This window comes from Phyllobates terribilis, unplaced genomic scaffold (assembly GCF_046119375.1).
Source record: "Phyllobates terribilis strain yellow unplaced genomic scaffold, ASM4611937v1 Scaffold_11__3_contigs__length_659146591, whole genome shotgun sequence".
NCBI lineage: Eukaryota > Metazoa > Chordata > Amphibia > Anura > Dendrobatidae > Phyllobates > Phyllobates terribilis.
In genome coordinates, this window is record NW_027362771.1 from 201,181,494 (window position 1) to 201,194,521 (window position 13,028).

General features: G+C 47.6%; 1 protein-coding gene across 4 annotated transcripts in view; it reads left to right on the forward strand.

Moving 5' to 3' along the window:
* LOC141165905 (uncharacterized) overlaps nt 1-13,028 on the forward strand; it is a 132,046-nt gene that overhangs the window by 28,228 nt on the left and 90,790 nt on the right. For all 4 annotated transcript variants that reach the window (XM_073651963.1, XM_073651965.1, XM_073651962.1 and 1 more), the window contains 3 exons: nt 319-438; nt 10,946-11,059; nt 11,134-11,297. In XM_073651963.1, coding sequence (XP_073508064.1) covers nt 319-438; nt 10,946-11,059; nt 11,134-11,297 — 398 coding nt within the window. The remainder of the gene's footprint in view (nt 1-318; nt 439-10,945; nt 11,060-11,133; nt 11,298-13,028) is intronic.

Sequence of the window (13,028 nt, forward strand, 5' to 3'; positions counted from 1 at the left end):
AAAAACCTTGCATCCCAAAAACTTGATAAAGACAAAGTATGCTGCAAAAACGTTTAGCTTTGTGTGAGCGAGTGTATGTGTGAAGGCAGGTTTAACCCTTCTGAAGTGGAAGTTAACAAGATAACAGTTTGGATGCAGAGCAATTTATTTTAAAGCAGTTTTCCTATCAGTCAAGCAATTATGTGCTCTGTTATGTAATATTTAAATGATTCATCACACAAAGCCATATAAAAGGGTTCACATATATTTTGTGATTGCGAAGATTATGAACAAGCTAAACTTAATGATTAACTTCCATGTCTCGCCTACATTTTCTAGTCACACATAAAACAAGATGACAGCAGACATAGTAATGGCAATCCAAGCAACTTGGAAAATGATCGCACAAATTCTATTGACATACCTGGAAAAGGAATGGTCATGACGTACATATTTGAGGTAAAGCATATCATTGTGATGGTCATTGGGAGCTTAGCTTGTTTGTGTTTATTGTGTAATATGTGAAATGTTATTAGTATATTTAGCTAATTATGGTAATAACATGAAAATTGCAAGGCCATCAATATCTGAGTAGCAGTGGGCTGACACCTGGAGTATCAAGTCAACGGCATTCCAGTGCTTAATTGACCGTCATGTCCCCTTCATTAGTTACCAAGGGACAATGCTACACATTGTTGGGGCTGTACCTAGTACTGCAAGTTCACTTCCTTCACATAAAGGAAATCTGTCATGAGGTTTTTGCTATGTACTCTAAGAGCACCTTAATGTAGGAGGAGAGTCCCTGATGACAGTGATGTGTCACTTACTAGGCTGTGTTTTACTGTGTCAGTACAATCAGTGTTTTATCACCAGGAGATTATCAATAGAGGACAACTAGTCTCATGCATCCTAGTCCAACTACACCCCCACAACTGTTTAGCAGCTTTCTGTCACTATATAATGTACATAGAAAGTTGTGGTGTGGGCAAGGTCATACACAGCTCAACATCTGAGCTCTCCTAGACCTGCAGCAGAGAAAACTGTGACTATCATAACTGCTGTACCCAGTAAACTTAGTGATCACTGGAATCAGTGTCTCTTTCGCTAGATCATGGTGCTGTCAGATTACATAGAAAAATTCTGCTGACAGATTCCCTATAAATTAAACTGAGCTGAAGTGAGCTAAAATGCACAGCCATAATCTGATGTACTGTGTCTTGGTAACAATGAAGGAAACATTTCAGTCACTGTGATACCATAACCTCTTCATTCAGCAGATTGTTTTTCCAAAAAAAAAAGCGTATTTTAGTGTGTCAAAGTAGGCAAACATAAAAAAACAATGTAAATCTGGTATTGCTGCTCTGGCAACTCAGGGGCTCTTCCAGTGGGTCATGGAACCTGCAAACCATAACAGCAAAATCTGTACTATAATATGGTGCTCCTCCCTTCTGAGCTTTCAACTGTGCCTGAAAAGTATTTCCCTATTGCATGTAGGGTCTTGGCGCACTCAGGAGAAATTGTCCAACAAACTGTGAGGTTAATTTTTTCCTATTAGCCCTCATAAAAATATATTTTTTTGGCTAAACAACATTTTAGTGATAAAAATGTAATTATTCTTTCACACATTTTTCCCTGCACATGATGACTGATTTAATCAGCATGCTCAGTAAGTGCTCAGGGTAGAGTTCCGGATAAATGCGATCTAAAATGCTATGTAAAATGTTCCCAACAAAAGCTTCAAATCAATCCACAAAAAAAAAGTCCATTCAGGTCCGTCATCTGTTAAGAGAAATACAGGGGCTTCCATGTTACTGGTAGGCTCTGGAAAAGCACTATGGCTCCTCACACCCTAAAAGAAATCCAATGTATTCTGTGCTCCCAAATCCAAATGCCCCCTCCCTTCTGAGCCACAGTGTGCCTAAACCACATTTATCGTCCACATGTTTGGCATTTCTGTAGCGATGACAGCCCGCCTAATTTACGTGTGCCCAGAAGCAGGAGCTGTGCACAACATACTGGACACTACAACGGCAGTATGCAATTTTCACTCAGCAACATCCACTGCTGCTTGTTTCTGGAAAACACCCATGTAGTCAAAATCGTCACTATACCTGTAGATAAGTTACCAAAGGGGTATAATTTACAAAATAGGGTCACTTGAGGGGGGATTCTGCTCTTCTAGCACGTAGGGGCTCTGTATATGGAGTCCGCAAACTATTCTAGGAAAATCTGCGCTCCAGGAGGAAAATAGCTCTCCGTACCTCCCGAGTCTCGCCGTGAGGCTAAGCAGTACTGTGCAGCCGCATATGGGGTATTTCTACATTCAGCAGAAATTGTAGGACACATTTTTTTGCCATTCTTACCAATTTCTCAGTGTTAAAATGTAAAATCTGGGGCTAGAACAAAATTTTGGTGGTAAAAATGTAATTAATTCTTTATTCACTGCCCAATGGTATAAAATTATGTGAGGCACATGTGGTGTTAATATGCTCACTGCATCCCTAAATTAATTTATTGGCGGGTGTAGTTTGTAAAGTGGGGTCACTTATGGAGGGTTCCGCTGTTCTGGCACCTCAGGGGCTCTGCCAATGTGACATGGCACCCTCAAACCGTTCCAGCAAAATCTGAACTCCAATATGGCGCTTATTCCCTTCTGAGCTTTGCACTGTGCCTCATAATTGTAGCATCGGCGTCTCTGCCCCGTTCTAGGCAGAGACGCCGTCCCTCTCACCTCCCCGCTCCTGGCGCGGCGTCCTCCAGCGCTGTTCTCCCCGCTGCTTCCGGCACGCGCTCCTTCCCCGGCAGTGTGCTTAGGGCGCGCGCGCGCTCCCCCTCTCTTAAAGGGACCGCGCGCGCCGTCCTAAGGAGTCCCCGGCCAATTGCCGGAGGACCTCCCATATAAAAGGCACCTCCTCCAAAATGGAGGTGCCCGAGCAATGTTGTAGCACTGTTCACTACTCTGCTTCAGCCCTCAGGTCCCGTTGCCAGTTACCTGCCAGATACTTGCCAGATTCCTGCCAGTCTGCTGTCTAATTCCTGCCTGATATCCTGCTGCCTGCCTGCTAGCCTGAGGTCCGACGGTCTGCCTTACTACTCCTGTCTTACTACACCTGGGAGCGCACATCAATTACCTGCCTGCTTGCCTGAGGTCCGATGGTCTGCCTTCCAACTCTTGTCAGTCTGTCTATGGACCAGCTTGCCCGCTCACCTGGGAGCGCACATCTGCTACCTGCCTGCTAGCCTACCTGGAGGCTCTGCCGTCACGTGCTGTGACCACCTGCCTGTCCTGGACTCCTGCCTGCTCACCTGGGAGTGCTCATCTGCTGCCTGTCTGCTAGCCTACCTGGAGGCTCTGCCGTCACGTGCTGTGACCACCCGCCTGTCCAAAGACTTCTGCCCGCTCACCTGGGAGCGCTCATCTGCCGCCTGTCTGTTGGTCTTCCTGGAGGCTCCGCCGTCACATGCTGTGACCACCCGTTTATCCAGAGACTCTCGCCTGCTCACCTGGGAGCTCACGTCTACCATCAGCCGCCACAGGTCGTACCAACCCTTTACCCAGAGACTGCCCCGGTCACTTGCCGTGACCATTTGCCCGTTCACCCAGAGACTGCCCCGGTCACTTGCCGTGACCATCTGCCCGTTCACCCAGAGACTGCCCCGGTCACTTGCCGTGACCATCTGCCCGTTCATCCAGAGACTGCCCCGGTCACTTGCCGTGACCTCCTGCCCGTTCTTCTAGAGACTGTCCCGGTCACCTGCTGTGACTGCCTGCCTGGTCGCCACCCGCTCCCTTACAAGGACCGCCCCCTTGTATAGTAGCTCAGAGGTTCCGCCTCCCAGACCCGTTACAGTTTGCTCGGGCCATGGAACCCGGTGGCACCCAAGCTCCCTCGCTCTTGGACCTGTGTCATGAACTGTCCCGTCAGAGGTCCCAACAGGAGTCCATCCTGGGTCACCTGCGGAATGTCAATTCTCGCCTGGACACTCTGACTGCTCTGCCTGCAACCACCGCCAGTGCCATGACTCGCAATCCGGCAGCTCCACTGCCCACTAATAACATGGTATCCTACCCCGGACCCCGGCTTTCTGCACCTCCTCGTTTCGGAGGCGACTCCGCCCAGGCTCGGGGCTTCATAAATCAGTGCACCCTGCACTTTGAACTCCTGTCTCACCAGTTTAACTCCGACAGGGCCAAAATTGCCTTCATCATGTCCCATCTCACCGGAGAGGCCCTGGCCTGGCTAAATCCTCTATGGGAGAGAGGAGACCCCCTGGTGTCCGACTTGCCTGCCTTTCTCACGGCTTTCCGGAAAGTCTTCGACGAACCCGGACGGAAGACCTCATCCGCATCATCTCTGCTACGCCTCCGTCAGGGAAGTCTCACCGTGGGCCAATATGCCATACGGTTCCGTACCCTTGCCTCGGAGCTGGCCTGGGATAATGACGCTCTGGTTTCCGTCTTCTGGGAGGGTCTGTCCGGCCATATAAAAGATGAACTTGCCGGTCGGGATATTCCTACCACTCTCGATGACCTAATAACTCTTGCCACCCGGATTGACCTGCGGTTCCAGGAGCGTGCCAAAGAGGTCACCCGTGAGAGGAAGTTTCCACGTCTAGCTCCTACTTTTCAGAAACCCGTCACTCCCTCCGTCTCTCCTCAGCTACACTCTCCTGAGCCTATGCAGGTCGACCAGACCAAGATGGTCGGTTCTCGCCAAGAATCTCGCCGAGCCGAGAGAAGCGGTTTCTATTGTGGCAGTATGAAGCACTTCATCCGTTCCTGCCCGGAAAAGCCGGGAAACGCCAGTGTCTAGGACCACTCGGAGAGGTCGTCCTAGACAAAAGTAAGCCCTCTCCGTCTCTGACCTTACCGGTCTCTATTGCTTGGGGAGAGAACCGTCTCTTTGAACTCGCCCATCTGGATTCTGGAGCTGCTGGAAACCTCATCTCCCAGTCTCTGGTAGAGAGATACCATATTCCCACCAAGTCCCTGGCTGAACCATTGTCAGTCGCCTCCGTGGATGGAAAACTTCTCTCGGAGACCATCCTGCTCGTCACCGAACCCATAACCCTGCAGGTGGGAATGCTGCACTCTGAGGAGATCTCATTCCATGTGCTGTCCGGACTTTCTCACTCCCTGTTGCTAGGTCTACCTTGGCTCCAGACACATGAACCCGTATTGAACTGGCGGTCCGGTGAAGTACTCCGATGGGGTCCTGACTGCCATAGGACCTGCCTGGTCCCGGTCCGTCCACTTCGCCCTCAGCCTACTCCAGCTAACTTACCTGGTCTCCCGGCTCCCTACTGGCCCTATGCGGACGTCTTCGGTAAGAAGGAAGCTGAGACGTTGCCACCCCATAGGCCATACGATTGCCCGATCGACCTGGTACCTGGCACCACTCCTCCCCGTGGGCGTATCTACCCGTTGTCTGCAGCCGAGACCCGAGCCATGTCTGAGTACATTGAAGAGAATCTGGCTAGGGGATTTATCCGAAAATCTACCTCCCCGGCTGGAGCCGGATTCTTCTTTGTCAAAAAGAAAGACGGCTCGCTACGTCCCTGTATTGACTACAGAGGACTCAATCTCATCACGGTAAAAAACAAATATCCCCTGCCACTCATCTCCGAATTGTTTGACCGTCTCAAGGGCGCCAGGATCTTCTCCAAGCTGGATCTACGAGGAGCGTATAATCTGGTCCGTATCCGTCAAGGAGACGAGTGGAAGACGGCATTCAATACCCGGGACGGTCACTACGAGTACCTTGTGATGCCCTTCGGTCTCTGTAATGCTCCCGCGGTCTTTCAGGAACTAGTCAACGACATCTTCCGTGACCTCCTGTACTCCTGCGTAGTGGTATACCTGGACGATATCTTGGTCTTCTCTCCGGATCTCCCCACACACCGGAGGGATGTTCGTCAGGTCCTGCTTAGGCTTCGGCAGAACCACCTTTACGCCAAATACGAGAAGTGCCTCTTCGATCAGACCTCCCTTCCGTTCTTGGGCTATGTCATCTCCCAAACAGGTCTGCAAATGGATCCCGAGAAGCTCTCTTCCGTTCTAAAATGGCCTCGTCCTGAAGGTTTGAAGGCGATACAGCGATTCCTGGGCTTCGCTAATTATTATCGTCTTTTCATCCCACACTTCTCGTCTCGGACTGCTCCCATATCTGCACTTACCCGTAAGGGGGCTAACCCCAGAACATGGTCGCCTGAAGCCGAGGAGGCCTTCCTTTCCCTAAAGAAAGCCTTCGCCTCTGCTCCCGTCCTGCACCGTCCGGACTGTAATAAACAATTCTACCTGGAGGTTGATGCCTCCTCTTCCGGAGCCGGAGCGGTGCTCACCCAGAAGTCTTCTACTGGGAGAATGGTAACGTGCGGCTTCTTCTCCAAAATCTTCTCCTCGTCGGAGCGCAACTACTCCATTGGAGACCGGGAATTGCTAGCCATCAAATTGGCACTGGGAGAGTGGCGCTATCTGCTTGAAGGGGCTCTCTACCCGGTAATTATCTACACGGATCACAAAAACCTGGCATATCTCCAAAATGCCCAGAGACTCAATCCTCGCCAGGCCCGGTGGTCGTTGTTTTTTGCCCGCTTCGACTTCATTCTTCATTTCCGTCCGGCGGACAAGAACGTCAAAGCTGATGCCTTGTCTCGGTCCTTCCTGTCCTCCGATCAAGAGGAGGAACCTACGCACATCATCGACTCCTCCAAGGTGATGAATGTGGCCCCCTTGGATCTGACTCGTCTTCCACCCGGTAAGACGTTCGTAGCTGTGCCAGATCGGGAGAGGGTTCTTCGCTGGGGACATTCTTCTAAACTAGCTGGCCATGCTGGCCAAAAGAAGACCTTCCAACTTATTACCCGGCATTACTGGTGGCCTACCCTGCGTAAGGACGTGGTAGACTTCGTCGCGGCCTGTTCATCCTGTGCCCGTAACAAAGTTCCCCGACATCTACCTGCCGGCCATCTCCTGCCCCTTCCCGTACCTGCTGCTCCTTGGCAACACATCGCTATGGACTTTATCACCGACCTTCCAGTTTCTGCCGGTTGCACTGTCATTTGGGTTGTCGCTGACCGTTTTTCTAAAATGGCCCACTTCATTCCCCTGCCTGGTCTTCCGTCTGCACCCGAGCTGGCTAAAGACTTTATCCGCCACATCTTCCGTCTCCATGGTCTGCCCCTCCACATCGTGTCGGATCGTGGGGTTCAGTTCACCTCTCGCTTCTGGAGAGCCACATGTAAGCTGCTGGACATTACCCTGGATTTCTCCTCCGCTTACCACCCTCAGTCCAATGGTCAAGTGGAGCGGATCAATCAGATCTTGTCCAGCTACCTCCGGCACTTCGTTGATGCTCACCACTCGGACTGGGTGGATCTCCTACCATGGGCCGAGTTCTCTTATAATAACCATGAGAGCGAATCCTCTACCCAATCCCTGTTCTTTATTGTCTATGGCCAGTACCCCCGGATTCCAGTTCCTGTCTCCGTTTCTGTGGACAACCCTGCTGCGGAGTCTCTTGTCAGCGAATTTTCTACTATTTGGGAGAGCACCAGGTCCGCTCTTCTTCTATCCTCTGAGCGGATGAAGAGATATGCTGATAAGAGACGTCTGGATCCGCCCCAATTCCGTCCGGGAGACAAGGTTTGGCTCTCATCCAAACATGTGCGGCTCAAAGTACCCTCCTACAAGTTGGGTCCTCGATTCATCGGCCCCTTCGAAGTCCTCAGGCAAATTAACCCTGTGGCCTACAAATTAAAACTCCCGGCCACCCTACGGATCCCCAACTCCTTCCACGTATCTCTCCTCAAACCCGTTGTCTTTAACTTTTTTTCCAAAAATCCAGGTGCCCCTCCTGCTCCGGTTTCCGCTGATGACATCTTTGAGGTAGAGAGTATTCTGGCCTCCAAGAGGGTAAGAGGAAAAACCTTTTTTCTGGTAGATTGGAAGGGGTTTGGTCCTGAGGAGAGAACTTGGGAACCCAGGGAGAACATCAACGCCCCGCTTCTCCTTGAGAAATTTCTTTCTGGCCAAAAAAAGAGGGGGCCTAAAGGGGGGGGTACTGTAGCATCGGCGTCTCTGCCCCGTTCTAGGCAGAGACGCCGTCCCTCTCACCTCCCCGCTCCTGGCGCGGCGTCCTCCAGCGCTGCTCTCCCCGCTGCTTCCGGCACGCGCTCCTTCCCCGGCAGTGTGCTTAGGGCGCGCGCGCGCGCCGTCCTAAGGAGTCCCCGGCCAATTGCCGGAGGACCTCCCATATAAAAGGCACCTCCTCCAAAATGGAGGTGCCCGAGCAATGTTGTAGCACTGTTCACTACTCTGTTTCAGCCCTCAGGTCCCGTTGCCAGTTACCTGCCAGATTCCTGCCAGTCTGCTGTCTAATTCCTGCCTGATATCCTGCTACCTGCCTGCTAGCCTGAGGTCCGACGGTCTGCCTTACTACTCCTGTCAGTCTGTCTAAGGACCAGCTTGCCCGCTCACCTGGGAGCGCACATCAATTACCTGCCTGCTTGCCTGAGGTCCGACGGTCTGCCTTCCAACTCTTGTCAGTCTGTCTATGTACCAGCTTGCCCACTCACCTGGGAGCGCACATCTGCTACCTGCCTGCTAGCCTACCTGGAGGCTCTGCCGTCACGTGCTGTGACCACCTGCCTGTCCAGTGACTCCTGCCCGCTCACCTGGGAGCGCTCATCTGCTGCCTGTCTGCTAGCCTACCTGGAGGCTCTGCCGTCACGTGCTGTGACCATCCGCCTGTCCAGAGACTTCTGCCCGCTCACCTGGGAGCGCTCATCTGCCGCCTGTCTGTTGGTCTTCCTGGAGGCTCCGCCGTCACATGCTGTGACCACCCGTTTATCCAGAGACTCTCGCCGGCTCACCTGGGAGCTCACGTCTACCATCAGCCGCCACAGGTCGTACCAACCCTTTACCCAGAGACTGCCCCGGTCACTTGCCGTGACCATTTGCCCGTTCACCCAGAGACTGCCCCGGTCACTTGCCGTGACCATCTGCCCGTTCACCCAGAGACTGCCCCGGTCACTTGCCGTGACCATCTGCCCGTTCATCCAGAGACTGCCCCGGTCACTTGCCGTGACCTCCTGCCCGTTCTTCTAGAGACTGTCCCGGTCACCTGCTGTGACTGCCTGCCTGGTCGCCACCCGCTCCCTTACAAGGACCGCCCCCTTGTATAGTAGCTCAGAGGTTCCGCCTCCCAGACCCGTTACAATAATGTGCCACATATGAGGTATCGTTGTACTCAGGAGAAATTGCACAACAAATTTTCTTCTGCCATGCTTGTGAAAATTAAAAAACTTGAGACTAAAACAACATTTTTGTGGAAAAAATATTTTTTTTTTCATTTTCACAGATCAACATTGTAAACTTCTGTGAAGCACCTGTGGGTTAAAGGTGCTCACCACACATCTAGATAAATTCCTTGAGGGGTCTAGTTTCCAAAACGGGGTCACATGTGGGAGTTTTCCACTGTTTAGACACATCAGGGGCTCTCTAAACATGATATGACACCTTCAGATCATTCCATCAAAGTCTGCGTTCCAAAACTTCACTCCTTCTTTTCTGAGCCCTGCCATATGCCCAAACAGTAGTTTACCCCCACATATGGGGTATCTGCCTACTCAGGAGAAATTGCACAGCAAATTTTGGGTTCCATTTCTTCCTGTTACCCTTTTGAAAATAAAAAATGTGGTGCTAAAAGTACATTTTTGTGGAAAATGTGATTTTTTTTATTTTTACAGCTTTACGTTTTAAACTACTGTGAAGCACCTGGGGGTCAAAGTTCTCACCACACATCTAAATACATTCCTTGATGGGCCTAGTTTCCAAAATGGTGTCACTTGTAAGGGGTTTCCACTGTTTTGGCACATCACAGGCTCTCCAAACGCTACATGGTGTGCGCTAATTATTCCAGTAAATTTTGCATTCAAAAAGTCAAATGGCGCTCCTTCCCTTTCAAACTCTGCTGTGCGCCCCAACCAGTGGTTTTCTTCCACATGTTGGGTATCGGCTTACTGAGGAGAAATTGCACAACAAATTGTATAGAGCAATTTCTTCTGTTACCCTTGCGAAAATAAAAAAAATTTGAGTCTAAAGTAAAATTTTTGTGAAAAAAAAATCAAAATGTTCATATTTTCCTTTCACATTCCATTAATTCCTGTGAAGCACCTGAAGGGTCAATAAAGTTCTTGAATATTATTTTGAACACCTTGAGGGGTGCAGTTTTTAGAATGGTGTCACTTTTGGGTATTTTCTGTCACATAGACCCCTCAAAGTCACTTCAAATGTAATGTGGTCCCTAAAAAAATTGGTTTTGTAAATTTAGTTTGAAAAATGAGAAATTGCTGATAAACTTTTAACCCTTCTAACTTCCTAACAAAAAAATTAGGTTTCAAAAATGATGCTGATGCAAAGCAGACATGTGGGAAGTGTTATTTATTAACTATTTTATCTAGTTTAAGATTAAACCTTTGAAAATTGTAAAACTTTCAAAGTTTCCACCAAATTCCCGTTTTTTTTCACAAATAAACGCAAGACATCTTGAAGAAATTTTACCACAATCATGAAGTACAATATGTCACAAAAAAAACATTCTCAGAATCAGGGGGATCTATAGAAGCGTTCGAGTTATTACCACATAAAGGGACACTGGTCAGAATTGTAAAATTTGGCTTGGTCATGAAGGTAAAAACAGGCTTGGGGGATAAAGGTTGATTTAAGGTTCTCTCTCCTTTTTACATTCATTTTTAAGAGATAAACTAAAGAACTGTATGGAAACTTCTGAATACTTATATTAACAAAATTCAAATAGTACAGTAGGTATCCATCGAACCTTATACAGCAGAAAAGTCTCATTTTACCTCAGTATTGAAACATATAACACTAAAGCTAAATTGTGAACCTTTCAAGCTCTTCATTGCTGACATCTATCGTGTGAACTGTTTTGTTCTTCTCAAGGAAAGAATAAATGTCTGCAAATATTATGACAATGACGCTGATGCATGGCTTATTTTACCATTGCTTTGGGAAATGAATCTGGACTTTATCGTTCAACGTGTGAAGCAAGTAAAGGTAAATCACAATTGCATTTTATGGAACAGGCCTCCAGTAATACAGTTCATGCTGCTAGTATGTTATCATTTCAGGAAGCTCTACCTGCCATCACAGACTTCAAGGAAATCCTGGCTGCTCTTCGGCTATGTAATTATGATCCGGATGAAGTCATTTCAGTGTTCTTTGCCATGTTTGGGGACAACCTTCAAAGTAATATAAATGGACAGCAAAATTTTGAACCAATGGTTCTACAACGGTAGGTGTGATAGACAAGTGTCTACATCTATGTTGTGTTAGGTATTGAAAACCTGCATACTGTTGTTGTGGACACATTCATAGTTAATAAACAGATCTCCTTGTAGACAAAATGACTAGGTAAGAATGACAATAAGGCCGGGTTCAGACAAGCATATGAAAAATTGCACAGTTGTCAACCAGAAATTGTCATCACTGTGTCATCCATAAGTCTGTTTTTTTACAATCGTGTGTCACCTGTGTTCTTTTATATGTTAGAAGTCAATAAAATTGCTATGTTAAGAACTGCAATGTATCAGTATAGGGTCCGATTTTGTTTGCGCACCCATAGACTTGCAAAGGCAATCCTCACCTGAAATACAGTGCATGTCGACTTTTTTCACAAGAACACTCTCTGTCTGAAAAAACTAACAAATGAGCAGCCCGAATTTTTAAAAATGGGATATATGGCATTAATACACTTTACACAGCTCACAAGACATGTTATACTCTTAACATTTTTGAAAATTATCAAGTAGATGAAATGTGTATTAACACATAGTAAATTTGGTGCCTGCATACATTGAAATGTTTTGGGCTATATTTTTAGAATACAATTTCCAATCATTATGCTTTGGAAATCTCTTCATTATGTTAATACCACAGAAAATTACAAAGTTTCAAGGAAACCTGTCACATTACAAATGCAGTCCAATCTGCAGGTAGCATGATATGGAGAATAAGAAGCTGAGCAGATTTATACAGGGTGTACAATTATTAAGCAAGTGAGTATTTTGACCATATCATTTTTATGCATATTGTACAGGTCCAAACTATATTAACTTGAATCCTTATTAGAGAACGCAGATCAGGTTATGTGTATATGTGTAAATAGGGAGGGTGAGGCCTAAGAATATCAATGTCCATAATCAAGGTGTGCAGAATTGTTAGACAGCTTGTTTTCCTCAGGCAAAATGGGCCAAAATAGAGATTTAACTCACTCTGAAAAGTCAAAAAATGTTACACGTCTTACAAAGGGCACTCTTTAAATTGCCAAGATATTGGGGTGTGATCACAGAGCCATCCGAGGTTTTGTCGCAAATAGTTAACAGTTTCATATAAAAAAGTGTTGAGGAAAAAAAGATGCACATTAACTGGCAAACATTTGACAAAGATCAAACGTGAAGCGACCAGGAACCCATTATACTACAGTGCTGTCATATTCTCCAATGCTTAGAGCCATGGCCAAAGTAAGGGAGGCTGAAACTCGATCACCATAAGTTTAAACCGCACGACTGGCCCAAGAAATACCTGAAGACAGATTTTTCAAAGGTTTGATGGACTGATGAGATGAGAGTGACTCTTGATGGACCAGAAGGATGGGCTCATGGCTGGTTCAGTAACTCAGATGCCAGCAAGGTGGGAATGGGGTACTACTGGTTCTATGAGATAGTATTATTAAAGATAAGCTTGTTGGACCTTTTCTGGTTGAAGATGGACTGAAAATCAACTCCCAAACCTACTGCCAGTTTTTAGAAGACATTTTCTTCAAGCAGTGATACAGGAAATAGTCGGCATCTTTCAAGAAAACCATGATTTTTATGCAGGACAATGCTCCATTGCATGCATCTAAGTAATCTACTGCTTGGCTAGCCAGTAAGAGCCTTAAAGATAAAAGAATAATGACATGGTCCCCTTCTTCGCCTGACCTAAATTCTATTGAGAACTTGTGGGCTCTTCTTAAACTGGGGTT